Source organism: Mustela putorius, unplaced genomic scaffold (assembly GCF_011764305.1).
Source record: "Mustela putorius furo isolate JIRA1106 unplaced genomic scaffold, ASM1176430v1.1 tig00003875_pilon_pilon_pilon, whole genome shotgun sequence".
NCBI classification, from domain to species: Eukaryota; Metazoa; Chordata; class Mammalia; order Carnivora; family Mustelidae; genus Mustela; species Mustela putorius.
In genome coordinates this window covers 2,688,208-2,711,774 of record NW_025422026.1, presented here as the reverse complement: position 1 = coordinate 2,711,774, position 23,567 = coordinate 2,688,208, and the positions used below count along the sequence as shown (strand labels likewise).

General features: G+C 38.0%; 1 protein-coding gene across 1 annotated transcript; it reads left to right on the top strand.

Moving 5' to 3' along the window:
• The first annotated feature begins 7,647 nt into the window (after positions 1 to 7,647).
• On the top strand, positions 7,648 to 9,455 carry LOC101683305 (transmembrane protein 106B). The gene has a single exon (XM_004763649.3). The coding sequence runs from the start codon at positions 7,799 to 7,801 to the stop codon at positions 8,624 to 8,626; it is 828 nt and encodes a 275-aa protein (XP_004763706.1). The 5' UTR covers positions 7,648 to 7,798; the 3' UTR covers positions 8,627 to 9,455.
• Positions 9,456 to 23,567: the final 14,112 nt, after the last annotated feature.

The following is a 23,567-nucleotide window of genomic DNA, read 5'->3' as shown; positions in this document are numbered from 1 at the left end:
ATGTACTGTATGGTGATTAACATAAAAAAAAAAAAAGAAGAAGAACACAGCTACACCTGTTTGTTGAACGTTGTCTAGGGCACTCCAGTTTAACTTTCACATAGTTGCCACGGGTCACAAGATAGCCTTCTTGCCTCTCCTCTCTGCCCACCTCCCAACCATTGGGAAGTGTAAAAGCTGTTCTTAGTCCCCCGGCTATGCAAAACCAAGCAGTGGGCAGGGCCCTGTTTTGCCAACTCCTGTGTTAAACAAAGGTGGGGTGGGGGTTGGGAGGGCAATGGGGGGGGGCAGGGCAAAGGGGTGGAAGAAAATGTATGCAGTCAGAACACCCAGTTTAGGTAGTGACGATCTCAGGGGCTGAAATATTCCCAGCATCTTCATCCTTTAACACAAGTATCTCAAATTTATAAGCACAGAATAAAATGCAAACAACTGATTCCTATTTTAAAAGAAGGAACTCTATTAAACAAAAAGCAATGCCTTTATTGCCACAGTTCCTTCTTCTCTTGGTTTTTCCATGTCTGGAATAAGACACAGCGAGCCGGTCAACCGGATCGCTGTAGCTACCACTGGTTTCTGGGCTGCGGTTTAGTAACACTGTTGCTTAGAAAAAAACATTTTTAAGTTTTAGAATATTATCTCAGAAATCCACACCTTCCTTAGGTGACTTTAGATCTATGGGGAGCATGAGTTTATCTGGAATCTGTGTTCTTTGCTTCAGAGCCAGCGTGGGTACATAGCAGGTTTCCCTGAACAATCAGTCCAGCTGCCTTCGAAGTGTTTCTCAGAAGGTCTGTCCATGGAAATTTGTACTTCTCCGTTGCTTTAGGCACTGAGCTCATTTAATTTGATTGAAATTGATTCTAATTGGGGCTCCTGGATGGCTCAGTCGGTTCAAGCACCCAACTCTTGGTTTCAGCTCAGGTCATGATCTCAGGGTTGTGGGATCGAGCCCCACATAGGGCTCCACATTCAGCACAGAGTCTGTTTATCCCTCTCCTCCTGCTTGTGCTCTCTCTCTCCCAAATAAATAAATAAATAAATAAGATTTTTTTAAAAAAAAAAGGAAAAGGAAATTATTCCAATCGCCAAGTCACTATTTGGGAGCTTTCGTGAAGCCAGATGGCACGTCAGGTCACCTCTGTCTCCTTCCCATCTTAGTATCTGCTTTTCCTTCGGACAGTGCTTGGGACACAGGGCAGGCTGTGCTGATGGAGTGAAGGAGTGGCTGCCATGTAGCCAGTAGGAAACAAATAGACTCTGGGGAACAGAAGATGTTCATGCAGCTGTGCCACAGGTGCCCATGTTTCTAGATTTGTAAGAAATCACCTGCTAGCGAAAGTCACCAGAGAGGGTATTTCTTGGTTAGTGTGGCCTGATTTTTGTCTTTCAAATCAGGGATTCTGAATGCTGTCAGTCTGGAGAGGGTATCGTTTGCCTATGACTACACAGCTGTGGTTATTATTGGAGCCAGTTCTTGGCCATGGTTTGCTTTGTTAAGTGTTCTCTCTGAAATGTGGCTGGATGGGAACCAGAATCCAAGACGTGTCAGTGGTTAGAGGACACGCTTGAGGATGCTGTGGGTATCTAGGGCCATTTGGGGATGCGGTAAGGTCATTAAGAATGAAGAGTAATGATCACTGAGGAATTATGGTGCCTTATTCATCTTTTAATCCAAGACTAGACAAAGAGAAAAACAAAAGAAGCTTGCTTTTTAGCCAGATTTGGTGAGTAACCATAACTCCCTTCATTCGGTTCCTTGGTTTGTGTTGTTACATAAACGCCTTCACTCGATGTGAATCTTCCTTCCGGTTCTTGCCTTAAAACACAACACAACAGAACAAAGAGACAAAGGCAGTGTGTAATTCTGTCACAGGTGAGTGGGGGCATGAATGTGTGGGGGAAACAGGACTAAATGAGGCCCGATAAAAGCCAGGGGTTTCAGAGGGCAGGAGCAGTGGGGAAGTGAGCTGAAGTTACACTGTCCGAGGAAATGGCCACGTGTCTCCTTTTGGGTGACACACGTCTGGGTGACACAGTGTTTACCTTGTGGTCCTGGCCCGAGGTCTCCTGATGGTGCTCCCCCCTTCTTGGAGGTAGCTCTGGAGCTAGATTCAGGGTCAGGTGGATCAAGCTTCTGCACAGGGGTGACGTGGCATCAGCCTGTACTGGCTTCAGCACACCGGGATCCAGACAGGCCGACATACTGTTTATTCCGTCCTCATGGGGCTGGATCATAATTGCACATATGGTCACCAAAATCTGTTCCCCTTTCAAAGTGTTCACTGTCTGGCTGGAACTATGGTGGGATTTTGCAAATTGGCACTCGGGCAACGGCTTTTTCCTGCCGAAGTGTCAGAGCATTGAAGTTCAGCTCCTAATCCTTCCTTGGCCCATGACTTCCAGAGTTATTACAAACCGTAACTGCACAACGGAGGGGTAGGCTGCTCATGTGGCAGCAACGTTTTCTTTACAAGCTTTTGCGGAACATCAGGAGGGAAGCTTTGTTTTGCATTTTTATGGGCAATATAAAGAATGCTTTGTAAATAGCTTAAAACTGGAGAAAAAAAGAGCAGCCACTAACCCCAGCTGAAAACACACACACACACACCAACTCTAAGAAGCTGCTTTTTATTGCTAATCACAAACATCAGGTATCTAGTGATGAAGCAATTTCCTGGCAAGAAATAACATCAGACAAGGCTGGAAGGGCTTTACGAATGTTGACTAGTTCATGGACCACAGCCCATACCCAACTCTGGCAGAATGTTAGGTGCAGAGTCTAGCTCCAGGAAGTAGGGGGTGTCTCCGGTGCGCTGTAGGCATGCCGCAGTGGCTAGTCTGCGCTGGATGGCCAGGCCTAGGACAGGTCGCCCTGCCTCAGCACTGGTGATCCATGAGGTATCACCTCAGCTATGAAGTTACAACAACAAATGTCCTGGAATCACTGAGTCAGTGCTGGAGAGGTCCTGAGAGGCCACCTCGCTTCAAATCCCTCCAGAGAAGAGTTCCCCTCTAAAGACGAGCATCACTTTTGTCTCTACATTTGATCAAGTATTTTCAGGGGCTGGAGGCTCATTTCCAATGAAGCTCTTTTGTTGGATACTTCTCCCTAGGTCCTTAAAGACAGCTCTTATGCCAGCTCTGGGTCTTCCCGTTGGTAAGAAGAAAACATGGAGCGACGTGGCTCAGGAAAGCCCAAACACTGGTAATCACCATGACTGTGACCTACAACCTCACAGCTCTTGGGTAGGCTCCTGAGCAACCAGCTCTAGTGACGACAATGTGTCTCTTCCCTTCCAACATTGTCGCCTCTTATTTCATTGTGTGATTGCACTGGACAGCCCATCGGTCCATCTGATTCTGTGTCCGAACAGTATGTAGATTTGCCTTAGCTCTCCCATGTTCCTGCTGTCCCTTATCTTGGTCTAGGCTGCTGTGTTAGCTTCTTGGATGCCATAACAAAGTACCACAGACTGGCAGGGAGGAGTGGCTCAAGCAATAGGAATTATTGTCTCGCACTCTGGAGGCTGAAGGTCCAAGATCAAGGTATCGGCAAGGCTGGTTCCCTCTAAGGGCTGTGAGGGAAGGATCTGCTCCAGGCCTCTCCTCGGCTTGTGCCTGGCCGTCTTCTCCCCAAGCCTTGTCTCGCTTCTCTGTGTGTGAATGTCCAAACTTCCTCTTCTTCTAGGGACACCAGTCACATTGAATGAGGGTCCATCTTAATGACCTCATTTTGAATTAAGTGCCTTTCTAGGACTGTATCTCCAAATACAGTCCTGTTCTCAGGTTTGGGGGGGTTAAGACTTCAACCTATGAATCGAGGGGAACAGACATGACCCAGCCCATAATAGCCACCATCCTCTCTCATCTGGGTGACTTGGGACTGCCTCAAAGCTGGAATCCCTGTGTCAACTTTGTGTTCCTCAGTCCCATTTCCAAAGAGTAGCAGAAATGGTTTTCCTCAACTAAGCATTGTATCGCACCATTCCCCAACTTAGTCCTCCCATAGCTGTCAATGCAATTCGAATCCAGTCTCCTAGAAGACATTGGCATTGACAATTCGGTACCTTCCTAACCTGGCCAATTTCACTAATTATCTCCTTGTCCGCCGTGTTTCGGCTGTACCAAGCTTTGAACCCCAATACCCACAAACCCCTTCTGTCCTCTGCGCGTTTTCCTCCACTTGGAACATTTGCCGCCCCTTCTACGGCCAGACCCTTCTAATTCTTAGTTCTCAGCATAAATATCTCTCAGGGAAGACTTTCTGGATCCACCTGAAAGTGCCCCTTTTCTCTAGCTTGCAACCTTTAGAATAACTGGTAGTTATTTTGCTTTTACTGTCATTTCTCCTAGAAGTCAGAATCCGAGACTCACTTATTGTTGTTATTTTTTCGTACCTAATACCGTACCAGGTGACTAGGAGGCACTCAAATAATATTGGATATTGTTAGGTTCTCTAACAAAATGGCAACTATTAGTGATACTGGAAACCCCATCTGGTTTCTGACTTCAAGACGCCTGCCTCTAATTTCCCAGCCTTTATTTATATATTAAACATGCTATTTATTTCAGGGGTTTGGGAGAGCTCTCTCACAGACACTGCTGGTTCCCTAACTAGCATGCTTATTTATTTTTAATAAAACTACGGTTTCTGTTTCGGTGACCCACACAGCTCCACATGGCCATGTTTTCTTTGGAACCTAACTCCCATCTCCAACAACTGGTCTAAGAAGGAGCTTAAGATGAAATTCTGGCTAATGAAACAGAGTCATCTGGAAAAGTTTCCCTGTTTTACACATGGCAAAAGAGAGCATTCCTTCTTATAGGGCGCAGTGCTGTTTTTGCAGAGTAAAGTTTTGACCGTCAGGTGAGCCGGCAAGGTGCATGCCAATACCATGAGGCTCTCAGAGTGGGAATCCAAGGAGAAACTGCATCCTTGAGGATTCTGGGTCATTTCAGTCACGGTCCCTTACCTCAAGTCCTCTTCCTTATGGTTTAGGCTGTTGATTGAAGACAGTGGAACATTTTGACATCTGTCTGATATATATGGCTAAGACTTTTTTCTGCCATATTGCTTATTAGCTTATTGACATTTTCTTCTTTAAAAAAAAAAGATTTATTTATTTTAGAAAGGGAGAGAGAGAGAGAGCATGTGCATAGGAGATGGCAGAGAGAGAGAGAGAATCCTAAGCCTCTTCCCCGCTGAGCATGGAACCTGACACAGGGCTCGATCTCATGACCTGAGATCATGACCTGAGCCGAAACCTAGAGTCAGATGCTTAATCAACTGAGCCACCCAGGTGCCCCGACATTTTCAATTTACTAAGATGATTTTTGTGTTAGTGCTTTTTATTTTTCTCCTCAGGAATAGCTTCAGATATTTTTCATCATCTTTTGAGAGAGAGGTATGATTTTTCTTTTTTAATCTGTTAATGTGGTAAATAGCTCTCATAAATTTCCTAAGGTTGGAACACCTTTGCTTTCCTGGGATATGCCGAGCTTGGGTGTGAGGCAGTATTCACTTTAATGCTGGACTCAAATAATCATTACTTTTTTTTTCAATATGTGCATCTGTTTTCAAAAGTGACATATCTGTAGTTCTTTTTTTTTTTTTTTTTTTTTTTTGGTTCTGTCTTTGTTTGTTTTGGCTAGTTGGCTATGCTGATTTCACATGATAAATTTGGAACGGTTTCGTATTTCCCTATGCCCTGGAGCAGTTTCTTTAAAATGTAATTTTTTTTTTCCCTAAAGACTTCAGAAATTTTTTTCTGTAAACAGTGTGAGTAGGTCTTTTAGTATCTTTTCAGAAGTAGCTATTTTACTAGCTTTTCAGTTTTTTGGTATGACTCTGAGTCTATTTCAGTTTTCCCCTTCTTCCTGAGTTGATTTTGGTAATTAATGTATTCCTGGGAGTTAACTCAATCTACCTATATTTTCAAATGTATTTCATAAGTGTGAGTGCAATATCATTCATATAATATTTAGATGACTATAGATGTGTAGTCATCTTTACTCTTAAGGTTGCACACTTGTGCTTTCTCCAGCTTTAAAAAATGAGATTTACCAGATTTTGCCCATTTTATCACTTTTAAACACTTTGATTTGGGTCCAGTCTACTGTGGTTTGTTTATTTATATCATATTAATGTCCATCTTTCTTTTCTTCCTCTTCCCCTCCCCCATTTCCTCTCCCCGCCTCCCTCCTTCAGATGAACTCGGGAGTTGCCTGGAAAACTCTCAGAGCTGGGGTTCCAGGGTGGCCTGGACCTTCGTTGTCTCCCAATTCTTCCCTAAAACATCAATTTCACTTCCTTTCTGATTTTCTTTCTACCTCACAGACATTCCTTTTCAGCCTTCATCGCCGGTCCCTCTACCTTGTCCTGACTCTGAGAGTTGCTGTGTCCCAGCACCCCATCTGTAGACCTCGTTCCTTTATCTTCGTGAACTCTCTGGGTGATCTCATCCAGGCAATCTGAATGAACAATGGTTCTGGGTGTGGGAGCTGGATCTAACGTGCTTTGAACCTCATCCCCACTCGTGCTCCACAGCCTTGAACCAGGGGAAACTTAAATTTCTCTGTTCCTCTAATTTCTGAAGAAACTGTAATGCTATCTACTTCAGAGAACTGTTGTGAACATTGAGTTGAAATATTTTTAAAATATTTAAAAAAAATATTTTTAAATATTTTTAAAATATTTTTTAAAAACCCATAGAAGGATGGACTATAGTTCAGTGCTCTATGAATATTAGTTATTATTATCAGTACCCAGCTCTATGCTTTCAACATCGTGAATAAGCTGATGTGCTTCCCCTGCTTCCCCCCTGCTTCCCCCACTCAGGGGGAAACAGCCTGGATGAAACTGTTCCTTCTCTGGTCCACTGAATTCTCTCCAGTCCCTCAAAAGTCTCCAGCACAGGGTAGGGGCTCAATAAATAGCAAGCATGTCACCATCTATGAATATAATTTTGTCTATAATCCCCCAATACAGTGTCATTATTTCTCAACAGTGTAATTCTTCAGTTTGAATAGTAGAGTCATAGACCCAGGATATGGGAAAGAAAAGGCACCCAATAATACAATAGAAAATACAGTACACATTCCAACTCAAAAGTTGGTTAAGTTGAAAGTTAAAAAGTTAAAAGTTAAAAATCATAGAATCAATGCTTTTCTGATCAAACCCACCACTATAAGTAAAAGAAAAAGAAAAAAACACGCTTCGGCAACGTGAGTAACAAACATAAAGGAAGACTGAAGGAATACAATGGACTAGCTCCATCATTGCAATAAATTTGAGCAGGTTGAATTCTTTCATTAAAATAAATTCTTTCATTAAAATAAATATATTATTTTTAAATATATATTAATATATATTTTTAATATGCATATTTTTAATATATATATTTATATATATAATATATTTTTAATATATATATTTATATATATAATATATTTTTAATATATATATTTTTAAAAATACAGCTATATGCTCTTTTTAAGAAACCCATTTAACCCAAAATTATAAAGAAAGCTTGAAAATAAAGGGGTGGAAAAGAGTTATGAGGGCCAGCGTAAACAAAAACAGAGTGTAGGTTGAAATGATAATGTCAATGCGATGGCGCTTAAGACACAAAACGAGGGTCCTGCCGCCCCTCCCCCGCCCCAAATCCGCGGTGCCCCGGCGCTTGTAGGCCTGTCGCTCCAACCCCCGCGATCCGGACGGCAGACCCCGTGACCCTGTCCTCGGGCCTGTGGGCTCCGGAGCAGCTCGGGACTGCGCAGCGACCCGAGTGTTGACATGGGAAAGTCTTTTTCACATTTGCCTTTGCATTCAAATAAAGAAGATGCTTATGATGGAGTCACATCAACTGAAAACATGAGGAATGGACTGCTTAATAATGAAGTCCATAATGAAGATGGAAGAGGTGGAGATGTCTCTCAGTTTCCGTATGTGGAATTTACAGGAAGAGATAGTGTCACTTGTCCCACTTGTCAAGGAACAGGAAGAATTCCTAGGGGGCAAGAAAACCAGCTGGTGGCACTGATTCCATATAGTGATCAGAGATTAAGGCCAAGAAGGACAAAGCTGTATGTGATGGCTTCTGTGTTTGTCTGTCTGCTCCTTTCTGGATTGGCTGTGTTTTTCCTTTTCCCTCGCTCTATTGACGTGAAATACATTGGCGTAAAATCAGCATACGTCAGTTATGATGTTCAAAAGCGTACAGTATATTTAAATATCACGAACACACTAAATATAACAAACAATAACTATTATTCTGTTGAAGTTGAAAACATCACTGCACAAGTTCAGTTTTCAAAAACAGTTATCGGAAAGGCATGCTTAAACAACATAACCAATATTGGCCCACTGGATATGAAACAAATTGATTATACAGTACCTACTGTCATAGCAGAGGAAATGAGTTACATGTATGATTTCTGTACACTGATATCCATCAAAGTGCATAACATAGTACTCATGATGCAAGTTACTGTGACAACAACGTACTTTGGACACTCTGAACAGATATCGCAGGAGAGGTACCAGTATGTTGATTGTGGAAGGAACACAACTTACCAGTTGGGGCAGTCTGAGTATCTAAATGTACTTCAGCCACAACAGTAAAAACTGAAAGAGCTGCCAATGGAGAAGAAGAAATCCCTATTAATATTTTCCTGAACTCTGAAGGATGAGGTACTTACTTCCTAATAGGAGATCTTAAATTGAACAAACCTAAAGTTTACATTTCCATTGTAGGGGTACAGTTGAAAGTATGCGGACTTGTACATTATTGCAACACTCTACTCTGTGTTCATGGTATCTGTACCAGGATCTTTTACTTGAATCTAAATTTGCCGGTTGATTTCTTCTCCTCCTCTCCCCAAAGGATAACATTGAGACTTCCCATGTGGGACAGTAAATAATTATTTACAATTCACAACTTCAGTCACCACTGGAAACATAATTTTGATGATGAACGGAATTTGAGAAACTTTATTTCTGAATGTTTTTATAGAAAATTACTGAGAGCCTGTTATTCATGAAAGACTTTCAAAAAATAACCTTTTTTTGGTTTGTTTTATAAATTTCCATTGCTACATAGTAGTATTTCAAGATATTTTAGCTTTTAGCTAGAACATTTGTAGTTTTTCATTTGTTGAAATTCTACTCATTTGCACGTTTCTGTCAGTCTTACTTCAAGCTAGTGCTTGCATAACACTAGAAACCAAAATAATCATTGCAAAATTCTGTACCTAAAATTTTTTAAAGCCCCATTTTCACATATCTTTCCATATAAGTAAGTTTTGTGAAATTTTTGTGTAGTCCTCAAACATAGTTAATGTACAATACTGTAAATAAACTGTGCATGGCTTTTATACAGCTTTAATAAATGTCAAATAAAGTACAAAGTGGAGTAAGTTGCTCTTAAAAATAAAACAGGAAAATGAAATTCAAAAAAAAAAAAAGACACAAAACGAGGTGATGATTATATGAAATGATGATAAGGCACAATTTCTGAAGTGACTCGTCTTAATCCCCCTTCCCAAAGAAAGCCAATACACATTATAGCACCAAATAATACAGCACATAAAAAGGCGAAAGATCTCTCAAATGCAAAGAAAGCGTCCTTGAAATATAATTATAGGGGAACATTTTGACATCTGTCTGGTTTGAATAACTCTGATGGACAAGAAAGAAGTGACACTATTTTGGTAATCCCTGGAGCTGTTGGGATGCAAGCTCCCAAGTTTCTTGGGGGACGGACTAACCTTGACCCAGACAAGGAGGGCATGGAGAGACCCAGGAAAGAGGCAGACCATGCCACAACGGTAGGCGGCAGTTGAAACAAGCAGGGGAATTCACATATAAGCAGACAGAGGAGTTAAATAAACAATTAAAACCATACAAATATTTCTAGAAAATATCTGAGACCCCATATGCAATCTAAGGTGGAAGAGGGCCTCACCCCAATGGGGCACCCAGAGGTTCAAAATGCATGTGGATGTCTAAAGGGAAGCACTTTTATAGGGGAAGTGATAACCTTATGTCAGTCAGAGAATAAATAATAGATCTCGGTTCAGTGACCGAGACCCATGATAGAGATGTAAAATTACTGCGTATACTACAAAAAGTACTCCTATAAATTGAGAGGGTAGAATAATCCAAAGGAGAATGAAGAAAATGTATATATTGATAATTCACAGTTACAGCAATTCCAAAAGGCTCAAAAAACAGGAGAAGTTCCTTGAATCCATCAGTAGTCAGGGAAACGGAAATTGAATTAATAATAATGAAATAGCACTAAATATCCATAGACAGTAAAAATGAATTAAAAGATTTATAACGGTTGCTAGGAAGAACCAATGGAAAAGTATCTTACACATTGCTGGTGGCAAGGTAAACTGTTCATCTTTTTTGGAAAGCTATCTGACAACCTCTATTAAAATAATGTATAGCTTTTGACCCAGAAATTCACTCCTGGGAAAATTTTCTCTACAAACGAAAGCCGCAGTACATAAGAATCTATACACACAGATATTTATTACAATATTGTTAGTTGTGGCAAAAACGAGAAAGAAATGTAATGCTTATCAAAAGAATGAATTAGATGCCCACCAGTTGATTTGGAAAATTATCCAAGAAGTATTTTAGGAAAGAAAAGGAAGTGGGGAAATACATGAGTCGATTATGGCAAGACAAACTTAACTTCCTCCAAACAAAAAGCTGTTTGGGTGTTTGTATATATAAATAGAATTATATGTATGTACAGTAATATATAAATTCAGACAAATATGTAAGCTTAAGTATTATTATAGTAAATTACGTATGTATAGAACTAAGTGTATATATGTATCCAGGTATATGTAAACTAGCATTAAATATACATCTGCTTCCATACAGAGAGGACTAGGTATATGTATGGCTATCTAGAGAGGAATAGGAAGATGTTAATTTATAAAGGAATAATACTACAGGGTCAGATGATGGGTGTAATTGTGTATGTATGTACATGTGTGTGAAGTTGAGCTAAGATTGGGGCAGCGTACAAAATTGGGGAAGAGCTGAGGTTAGGGATGTGGTATTGGTGGTTATTGGGAATAGAGTTACAGGTGTGCACCTGCATGAGGTTGGGGACTAGATTATAGGCAAGATTAAGGGTATAAACCTGGACCCAAATGTGGATCTGGGAGAGGTTATGATCTACTTTTTACACAATTATATGTGGTTTTATAGCTGGAGCTTCACTGAGATTAGGAATATGGATTTTCTGACTATATAGGATTAATTGAATTTTTTTATCTGTAGCAGAATAGGATTTCGATTCCACATCTGTATAAGATCATGCTTCAGTATATATTTACCTACACATGTGCAGGAATGTACATATTTACTTATGTGCAGATACATGTATAAATATGTAAATAAATACATATGTAACGGTATATATATCATATGCATCATTAAATGATGGACAAGCACCTCTAGATATTTTTAATATCTAGTAGTTTATAAGTATATCTGTGTAAAACTTCCTGTGTGCACTTGTGTAAATAGCCATCTATCACTACAGGAATATGCAGACACATACACGTGAGTCTTCTTCTGGAGTGGATTATGTAGATATATCTGTATTTTCATAAGGTATTATGCAAATGTCTTATTTCCACATTGATTATGTGAAATGGGCACTTTGTTAAGAGTATGCAAATATATCCATACCTTTAGCTGATGTTCTAAATCTTTCTCTGATTCTGTTTTGGATTATATAATGAATTATGTAGCTTGAGTTATAGAACACTAATACGTTTATTGTTCTGTAAATGTGTGGGCATCCACTTAGTATTACAAAAATGTTACTAGATCAGTAATGGTTTAGAGGACATCATTAAATATACCTTTAAAGGTCATGTGTGTCACTTCCTCTCTCTCTAATTTTGTGTGTTTAGTATATAGGTAGATCTCCGTACATACCACCTCTCAGCATGGTATTATTTAATGTATTAGCTTCTGTCCCTTAATAGAATCATGAAAATGTCTGTGTCACTGCTGGTATAGGATTATGTAAATAGAGCTCCTGTATATATTTGTGTATATCTTTATATATCTAAAAGATTATATGTAAATACATATATTTGACATTATATGGGATTATATACATGTGTCTATATATGGGGCTTGTTTAAAATTATGCAAATGTGTCTGCATAACTACATGTATGGGATTATGGAAATTTATTTGTGTAGATATTTGTAAATACATTTGTATTTGCCTACATAGGTGTCTGGTACCTCTAAGAATGTGCAAACATCAGTACCTGTATAGGATTACCCAAGTAATCCTATATTGGGTAATCCTATACAGGAATCGAAATCCTATTCTGCTACAGATAAAAAAATCAACTTGTTTTTCTATTCCTTTTTTTTTTAAAGTTTTTTATTTGTATAAACATATAATGTATTATTAGCCCCAGGAATACAGGTCTGTGAGTCACCAGGTTTACACACTTCACAGCCCTCACCATAGCACATACCCTCCCCAATGTCCATAGCCCCACCACCCTCTCCCTACCCACCTCCCCCTGGCCACCCTTAGCTTGTTTTATGACATTAAGAGTCTCTTATAGTTTGTCTCCCTCCTGAGCCCATCTTGTTTCATTTATTCTTTTCCTACCCCCCTAAGCCCCCCATATTGCATTCCACTTCCTCATATCAGGGAGAGCATATGATAGTTGTCTTTCTCCCATTGACTTATTTCGCTCAGCATCATACCCTCTAGTTCCATCCACATCATCGCAAATGGCAAGATTTAATTTCTTTTGATGGCTGCATAGTATTCCATTGTATATATATACCACCTCTTCTTTATCCATTCATCTGTTGATGGACATCTAGGTTCTTTCCATAGTTTGGCTATTGTGGACATTGCTGCTATAAACATTCGGGTGCAGGTGCCCCTTCAGATCACCATGTTTGTATCTTTAGGTAAATATTCTGTAGTACAATTCCTGGGTAGCTATATTTTCAACTTTTTGAGGAACCTCCATGCTGTTTTCCAGAGTGGTTGCACCAGCTTGCATTCCCACCAACAGTGTAGGAGGGTTCCCCTTTCTCTGCATCCTCGCCAGCATCTGCCATCTCCTGACTTGTTAATTTTAGCCATTCTGACTGGTGTGAGGTGGTATCTCATTGTGTTTTTGATTTGTATTTCCCTGATGCCGAGTGATGTGGAGCACTTTTTCATGTGTCTGTTGGCCATCTGGATGTCTTCTTGGCAGAAATATCTGTTCATGTCTTCTGCCCATTTCTTGATTGGATTCTTTGTTCTTTGGGTGTTGAGTTTAGTAAACTCTTTATAGATTTTGGATACTAGCCCTTTATCTGATATCTTGTTTGCAAATATCTTCACCCATTCTGTCAGTCATCTTTTGGTTTTGTTAACTGTTTCCTTTGCGGTGCAAAAGCTTTTGATCTTGATGAAGTCCCAATAGTTCATTTTTGCCCTTGCTTCCCTTGCCTTTGGCGATGTTCCTAGGAAGAATTTGCTGCAGCTGAGGCCGAAGAGGTTGCTGCCTGTGTTTTCTTCAAGGATTTTGATGATTCCTTTCTCACATTGAGGTCCTTCATCCATTTTGAGTCTATTTTTGTGTGTGGTGTAAGGAAATGGTCCAATTTCACTTTTCTGCATGTGGCTGTCCAATTTTCCCAACACCATTTGTTGAAGAGGCTGGTTTTTTTTTTCCCCATTGGACATTCTTTGCTGCTTTGTCAAAGATTAGTTGACCCTAGAGTTGAGGGTCTATTTCTGGGCTCTCTATTCTGTTCCACTGATGTATGTATCTGTTTTTGTGCCAGTATTGTACTGTCTTGATGATGACAGCTTTGTAATAGAGCTTGAAGTCCAGAATTGTGATGCCGCCATCTTTGGTTTTCTTTTTCAACATTCCTCTGGCTATTTGGGATTTTTCCTGGTTCCATATACATTTTAGGATTATTATTAGAAAAATTATTATTAGAAAAAAATTGATGGGATTTTGATATGGATTGCATTAAATGTGTAGACTGCTTTAGGTAGCATAGACATTTTCACAATATTTGTTCTCCCAATCCATGAGCATGGAACATTTTTCCATTTCTTTGTGTCTTCCTTAATTTCATTCATGAGTACTTTCTAGTTTTCTGAGTACAGATTCTTTGCCTCTTTGGTTAGTTTTATTCCCAGGTGTCTTATGGTTTTGGGTGCAATTGTAAATGGGATCAACTCCTTAATTTCTCTTTCATTTGTCTTGCTGTTGGTGTATAGAAATGCAAGTGATTTCTGTGTGTTGATTTTATATCCTGACACTTTACTGAATTCCTATACGAGTTCTAGCAGATTTGGAGTGGAGTCTTTTGAATTTTCCACATAAAGTTTCATATCATCTGCAAAGAGTGAGAGTTTGACTTCTTCTTTGCCCATTCAGATGCCTTTTATTTCTTTATATTGTCTGATTGCTGAGTCCAGGACATCTAGTACTATGTTGAATAGCTGTGGTGATAGTGGGCAGCCCTGCTGTGTTCCTGACCTTAGGGGAAAAGCTCTGTTTTTCCCCATTGAGAATGATATTCACTGTGGGTTTTTCATAGAAGGCTTTGATGATATTGAGGTATGTATGCTCTATCCCTACACTGAAGTGTTTTGATCAAGAAAGGATGATGTACTTTGTTAAATGCTTTTTTGGCATCTATTGAGAGTACCATATGGTTCTTGTTCTTTCTGTTATTAATGTATTGTGTCACATTGATAGATTTGCAGATGTTGAACCAACCTTGCAGTCCAGGAATAAATCCCACTTGGTCGTGGTGAATAATCCTTTTAATATACTGTTGGATCCTATTGGCCAGTATTTTTGTGAGAATTTTTGCATCTGTGTTCATCAAGGATATTGGTCTGTAATCCCCCCTTTTGATGGGGTCTTTGTCTGGTTTTGGGATCAAGGTAATGCTGGCCTCATAAAGTGAATTTGGAAGTTTTCCTTCCATTTCTATTTTATGGAACAGTTTCAGGAGAATAGGTAGTAATTCTCCCTTAAATATTTGATAGAATTCCTCTGGGAAGCCGTCTGACCCTGAGCTCTTGTTCGTTGGGAGATTTTTGATGACTGTTTCAATCTCCTTACTGGTTATGAGTCTGTTCATGTTTTCTACTTCTTCCTGGTTCAGCTCTGGTAGTTTATATGTCTCTAAAAATTCATCCTTTTCCCCCATTGATTGATTGTATTGGTCAATGTGATACAATACATCAATAACAAATTTGTCAAATTTGCTGGTGTACAGTTGCTGATTATATGTTCTTATAATTGTTTGTATTTCTTTGGTGTTGGTTGTGATCTCTCCTCTTTCATTCATGATTTTATTAATTTGGGTCCTTTTCTTTTCTTTTGGATAAGTCTGGCCAGTGGTGTATCAATCTTATTAACTTTTTCAAAGAACCAGTTCCTAGTTTCATTGATGTGTTCTACTCTTCTTTTGATTTCTAGTTCATTAATTTCTGCTTTGATATTTATTATTTATCTTCTCCTGCTAGGTTTAGGCTTTCTTTGCTATTCTTTCTCCAGTTTCTTTAGGGGTAGTGTTGGGTTGTGTACTTGAGACCTTTCTTGTTTCTTGAGAAAGGTTTGTACTGCTATATACTTTCCTCTCAGGACTGCCTTTGCTGTGTCCCAAAAGAATTTGAACAGATATGTTTTCATTTTCATAGGTTTCCCTGAATTTTTTAAATTCTTCTTTAATTTCCTGGTTGACCCAGTCTTTAGTAGGATGATCTTTAGTCTCTATGTATTTGAGTTATTTCTAGCTTTCCTCTTCAGAGCATTGTGGTCTGAAAATATTCAAGGAATGATCCCAATCTTTTGGTACTTGTTGAAACCTGATTTGTGACCCAGAATGTGATCTATTCTGGAGAATGTTCCATGCACACTAGAGAAGAATGTGTATTTGGTTGCTCTGGGATGGAATGTCCTGAATATATCTGTGATGTCCATCTGGTCCACTGTGTCATTTAAGGCCTTTATTTCCTTGTTGATCTTTTGCTTAGATGATCTGTCCATTTCAGTGAGGGGATGATAAAGTCCCCTACTATTATTGTATTATTGTCGATGTGTTTCTTTGATTTTGTTATTAATTGGTTTATATAATTGGCTGCTTCTATTTTAGGGGCATAGATATTTACACTGGGTGTGGTGCATAAACAATGAATCTTGGAACACTGAAAAAATAAAATTAAATTAAAAAATAAAATTGTTAGTTCTTCTTGTTGGACAGACACTCTAATTATGATATAGTGTTCTTCCTCATCTCTTATTATAGTCTTTGGCTTAAAATCTAATTTATCTGATACAGAGATTGCCACCCCAGCTCTTTTGATGACCATTAGCATGGTAAATTGTTTTCCACCCCCTCACTTTAAATCTGGAGATGCCTTAAGGTCTAAAATGAGTTTCTTGCAGACAGCATATCAATGGCTCTTGTTTTTCTTATCCATTTTGATGCCCTGTGTCTTTTGATTGGGGCATTTAGCCCATTTATCTTCAGGGTAACTATTGAAAGATACGAATTTAGTGCCATTGTATTGCCTGTAAGGTGGCCATTACTGTATATTGTCTCTGTTCCTTTCTGGCCTGTTACTTCAGGCTCTCTCTTTGCTTAGAGGACCCCTTTCAATATTTCCTGGAGAGCTGGTTTGGTGTTTGCAAATTCTTTTAGTTTTTGTTTGTCCTGGAACAACAGCAACAACAACAAAACCCTTAAACTTTGTTTTAGTTTTGTTTGTCCTGGAAGCTTTTTATCTCTCCTTCTATATTCAATGACAGCCTAGCTGGATATAGTATTCTTGGATGCATATTTTTTTCATTTATCATGTCAGTCCTTTCTGCCCTGCCAAGTCTCTGTGGATATATTTTTCTCAATATCATGCCAGTACTTTCTGGCCTGCCAGATCGCTATGGATAGGTCTGCTGCTAATCTAATATTTCTACCATTGTATATTATAGACCCCTTGTTCCAAGATGCTTTCAGGGTTTTCTCTTTGTCACTGAAACTTGTAAGTTTTACTATTAGATGATGGGGTGTTTACCTATTTCTATTTATTTTGAAAGGGGTTCTCTATGCCTCCTGGGTCTTGATGCTTGTTCCCTTTGCCAAATTAGGGAAATTCTCTGCTATAATTTGCTCCAGTATACCTTCTGACCCCCCCCCTTCTTCTTCTGGGATCCCAACTATTCTAATATTTTTTCATCTTATGGTATCACTTATCTCTCAAATTCTCCCCTTGTGGTCCAGTAGTTGTTTTTCTCTCTTCTTTCTCAGTTTATTTATTCTCCATCATTTGGTCTTCTATATCATTAATTCTCTCTTCTACCTCATTTATACTAGTAGTAAGAGCCTCCATTTTTTTATTGCACCTCATTAATAGCTATTTTGATTTCAACTTGGTTAGATTTCAGTTCTCTTATTTCTCCAGAAAGGGATTTTTTTTTCTCCAGAAAGAGATTCTCTAGTATCTTCCATGCTTTATTCAATCCCAACTAGCATCTTGATAATTCTCAATCTGAACTCTAGTTCTGACATCTTACTAATGTCCATATTGATTAGATCCCTAACCATCAGTACAGCTAGGCTGTTCTTTTCTATTCTTTTTTTCTTTCTTTTTTTTTTTTTTTTTGAGGTGAGTTTTTCTGCCTTTTCATTTTGATAATAGATGAATAAGAGAACAAAATACAAAAAAGGTAGCAATGACCCCAGAAAAATATACAGTGACCAAATTGGAAGATACTTGAAACTAACTTGGGAGAAGAAAGAAGAAAAAAATTATACACACACACACACACACACACACATCTCTCTCTCTCTCTCTCTCTCTCTCTCTATATATATATATATATATATGTATGTATATATATAATTACACTGATGAATAGAACAGAGCTACACACTTGATTTAGGGTGTATTTTGATCTGTTAGAAGAAACTACCTCCTAAAATTTTAGAGAAAGCAAAACATATATATACAAAAATAAGGGTAAGCATGATGAAGGGATGGAATATAACTGTGAAGATGAAAATTTTAAAAGCACTAAGGCACAGAGCACTAAAAAAGGAATTAATAAGAAGTAGGTTGAAAAGGGAAAAAAAACGATGAAAGAATGTGATCAGGCAGGAGACTAGAACAAAGACATATGCTAGATTTAGGGCATATTTTGATATGTTAGAAGAAACTGTATCCAAATTTTTAAAGAAAGAAAAACATGTATGTATACAAAAAATAAGGTTAAATACAATGAAGGGATAGAATATGACTAAATTTTTGTTATTATAAACATAGGATACATACAAAATGATGTACATAACAGACATATATTATGAAATGTATTAGTTACAGGAATATCTGTGAAATCAGAATGTAACATACATCACTGGAATATTACTACAACCATGGGTGCCTTCTGGATACTTTCTTATGTGTGCCTCTCTTCCAGAGTTGACCATAATTCCAACTTTTTTTTTTTCTTTTTAAAATAGTATCATATATACACATCCCCAAGCAATGTAGTATTCATTTTTATTTTTTAAAATTGCCTAACTTTGAGCTTTCTATAATTTGTTTTATTTTTTTTCTCCAAAAATTATACTTTAAAATGTACCCATGTGGTTTTGTGTGTGTGTAATTTATTCATTTCACTGCTATATCATATTTTATTATATTAGTAAATAACAATTTACTAGTTCTATAAACGAAGGGACTTTACTAATCAAACAAAAGCCAACTTCCACTATCTGTGTATGAGTTTTTGTTAATTCACTCTCCTGGCAAGCTTTGGAATTGTCAGAATTTTCAAATTTTGCAACTAATGAAATTGGACATAATTTCATTGTTTTTAATTGGCCCCTTGTGGTTCCTTTTTGATGAAATTCTCATTTAGGTCTTCTGTTGATTTTCGCATTGCCTTGCCATTGAACGTGCTGATGGCAGATGCATTGAGAGGTTGCTAGAAATGCAGAATCTCGGTCCCTGTTACAGAGACAGCTGCCACTAAAACACAATCCGAAGGGATATGTTTGTTCCTTAAAGCCAGAGAAGCACACACTTGGGTGACTTTGCTTATTTTTTTCAAATTCATTTATAGGATTCTTTGTTCTGGTTAAGCATTCAAGTATTATATTTAGCACATATAGTTTTCCCCTTTGTTACTTATTTTTGACTCTAACTTTGGCGATGTCTTAATAGCCATGCAATTGAATCAGTGAACTATTTTTAAGGGTTAATGCTTTGTCTTGTTTAAATAGATCTTCTGTATTTTAAGATCATAAAAATATTTACTTCTGTTTTCTTTTAAGAGTGTTGTATATTTTTGACTTAAATCTAATGGAAATTGTTTTTTTGTGAATGAGATTGGAAATCAATTTCATTTTTTTCACGAGAATAATCAGTTGTTCCAGAACCATTGACTATTCTGTAATTTCCTTGGTTATCTGCTGTGTACCTCAGATGTGTTTGCGTGGCTTTGTTTCTGGTTTCACTATTATGGCCAATGGTCAGTTTCTCTACACTTGTGTCCACATCACCTGAGGGTAGCTTCACAGGTGTTTTATTTGATGTGGCAATTTCCCCCACTTCATTCTCTTTATTCAGGAACTATTCCTGAGAATACTTTTAAAGTGAGCTTGACAAGTTCCTGAAAGAAATTATGGATATTCAGATTGTAATTATGTTAAATCCATAAATTAATTTGGGAAGAATTGACTTTTTTTTAATATAAAAACTTGGTATCCATGAAGGTGGGGTAGGAACATGCGCATTTTTAATGTCTCACAGTAGAATTTAATTACTATTTTCATGCAAGTCTTACAAATCTCTTGTTAAATTTATTCCTAGGGGATGGGATGTGCGTGCATACATGACTATTACAAATCAGATTTGAAAATCACATTTTTAAATTGTTGTTGTCTATAGAATCTGCAATGAATTTTTATATATTGATCTCATTTTGTATATTGATCTTATAAGTATTCTTTTTATCAGTTCTAACAATTTATCTGTCAATTATTTGGGATTTTATAGATAGTCATAATTTCTAAATAATGACACTTTTGTTTATTACTTTTCAAATCCTCACTTAACACTTTAACTTAAAGACTATTTATCTGTTTGTGTGAGTATGTGTATGAATGTGTACAGTATATATGTTGGTATACTTTTTTGTCCTAACTAGTATATACAATAAACCTTTGTCAAGAAGTGGTGAGGGGTGCCTGGGTGCTCCATCGGTTAAGCCTCTGCCTTCGTCTTGGGCCATGATCCCAGGGTCCTGGGATGGAGTCCTGCATCAAACTCCTTGCTCAGGGGAAGCCTGCTTCTTCCTCTCCTCTCTGTGTGTGCTCTCTCTAGCTATCTCTGTCATTGTTTCTCCCTCTCTCAAGTAAATACATAAAATCTAAAAAAAAAAAAAATGATTTTAAAAAAGAAGTGATAATAAGTATCATTTGGTTCCTTTTTGAATGGATTATTAGCATTTTAGCAGTAACTATAATATTTTGATATAGTTTTTTTTAAATAGAAATCCTTTAACAGATATAAAAACATCCCTTCTATTTCTAGTATACTAAGGATTTTTTGTATCATGCTTGGATATTGACTTTTAATAAATGTTTTTGGTGTTTATCAAGGTAATCATATTCCCCCTTATTTAATCTGATTCTCTGAGTAATGACACTTAATTTTTTTTAACTTTTTATCATAAAAATTTCCAAATATGTGTGAGAGTAGTGTGGTATAAATGAATCTCCATGTGCCCAGCATCTAGTGACAAACCCTATTAGCATTTTGTTAATCTTATTTCAATTATTCCCTCCATTATACCCATTATTTGATTATGGTAAGACAGAGGGCATGCTGTTCCACCCATTAAATATTTCAGAATGTCCTTGAAGGACATTTTTCTTTTGTTTTGTTTCTTTTCTTATTCTACAAAAATATTCCTTTCTTTTCTTTATGTCACTGACTTGTGGAAACTAGGTCAAGGATTTGGCAGACTGTTCCCCTATACCATCATCTATCTTGTTTCTCCCTTGTATTTCCTGTAAACTGATAGTTCAGATACAAGGTTCTCAATTCAGGTTCAGCTTTGTTAAGAAGACTTCCCAGGGGGTGCTGTGTCCCCCTTGTCGGGTCCTGTTGTTGATCTAAGTCAAGCTAAGATTGATCCCTGGGGTTCGGATGGTGTCAGCCTCATCTTTATGTGCTAAACTTCCAACAATCTCTCACCTAGTGGTTTCAGAGTCTACTGATAGATTTTTGCTAAGACACACTATTTCATTAGAAGCTGCACTATGGTGAATTTCAAATTACATCATTCCTTCGGCATTTACCTGTATAGATTTTTTTCCAGTGTGAAACCACTTAAATGTCTGGAATAACCCCAACACTTTCATTGTATCTTTTTATATGTTGCTGATTTCAGTTTACTCATATTTCGTTTAGAATTTTTGTGTTTACATTCATGTATAAGCTTGGCCTATAATATTTCTTTCTAATGATATTCTTTTTTGCAGGGTATCAATTTTAACTGGCTTAATAGATTGAAGTGAAACTATTCTCTCCTTATCGATTCTATAGAATATTTTGTATAAAGTGGGAATAAAAGCTCTTTCCTAAAAGAGCTGGGACTTGCTTGGAATACATCTGGCCCTGGCAGTCTCTTTGTGGTAAGTCAACTACCAGTTGTTTCTGTAGTGCACTAGAAATTATCGGTCTTTCCATTTCTTCTTGGTTTTAGTTTTTGTTAATTTTTAAAAATCTGTGTATTTTTTAAAATTTTTTATTTTTTATAAACATATATTTTTATCCCCTGGGGTACAGGTCTGTGAATCACCAGGTTTACACACTTCACAGCACTCACCAAAGCACATACCCTCCCCAGTGTCCATAACCCCACCCCCCTTCTCCCAACCCCCCTCCCCCCAGCAACCCTCAGTTTGTTTTGTGAGATTAAGAGTCACTTATGGTTTGTCTCCCTCCCAATCCCATCTTGTTTCATTGATTCTTCTCCTACCCACTTAAGCCCCCATGTTGCATCACCACTTCCTCATATCAGGGAGATCATATGATAGTATACATGGGGTTGGGTTGTTCTTAGTGCTTGCCCTAGGGTGCTAAGTGTGCTCATTGCCACTGGACAAGGCTGAATATTATTTGGTCTTTATTGTTCAAAGAACTGGAGATGAGGAATAGTTGTATCTTCCATTTTTCAATCCAGGAATCCCTAGACATCAGTTCCTTAAATCTCTTTAAACTGGTGATCCTTTTATGAGTTCATCCCTTTGTCTTAGTACCTTGCCAAATGCAGTCAGTAACAACCAAGTCTCGCTGTTAGCATTCTGTTTCCCACTCTCTTTGCCTAAAGTCATAAGCTCATTTGATGTACTATCTGCTTCCCAAGTTATCCGAGAAACAAACTGACCAGATGTTTCACCACTGTGTAATGTGGGTTACTATCTCTTCAGTCTCCATACATCACTCACCACTGTCTGGCCCTGAGGCCAAAGCTATATATCTTATGTTCTGTTATACTGGTAGCAATCTGCTTCTGTAACCAGTATCTGTCTATGTCACCTTAGGCTAAGCATGCTGTTGTGTGAAATTGGACAATTGTATGTGCTATTTATGGGTTTGCAAATTAGCATGGCATAGAGACTGCACAGTAAGAGGAGGACACTGAGATAGACTCTATAAAAGTTAAATTTCCATATCACTCTAAACAGCAATTCCATTACTAGAAATCTATCCTGTAAGAAATATTTGAACATATGTACCAAGATGCATATAGAGATATGTTTATTTCAGCATTGTTTACGAGGGTGAAAAATTGAAAACCACTTAAATGGTTCTCCATAGGGGAATGTTAGTAAATTATGGTACAGTGGTACTATGAGACACTTCTACAGCCATTACTTAGAATGAGGCATCTCAGGGCACCTGGGTGGCTCAGTGGGTTAAAGTCTCTGCCTTTGACTCAGGTCATGATCCCAGGGTCCTGGAATCAAGCCCCGCATCAGGCTCTCTGCTCAGTGGGGAGCCTGCTTCCTCTTCTCTCTCTGCCTGCTTCTCTGCTACTTGTAATCTCCATCTGTCAAATGCATAAATAAATAAATCTTTAAAAAAAAAGATTTATCAGTAATTTAAAAAAAAAGAATGAGGCATCTTTATAAGTTCTGCTATAGGAACATCTTTAAAACAAGTGTTTGATGGAAATACACAAATAAGTGGAAATACATAAACCTGTATTATCATTCCATTTATATAAAAATGAGAAAAAAGTTCTCTGTTTGTATATGTACATGGAGGATGGAATACAACCTGGAAAGCTCTGCACCAAAGTGTTACAAAAAATGTTTACCTCTGAAGAGATGGGGAAGACAGGTGGAGGGTGATAAAAGGGGATTTCAGCCTTTTATCTTTATCTTAGACATGCTTCTATTGCTTTAAGTTTTATAAAAGTAGATTATTATATTACTTTTGTAAATTAATCATT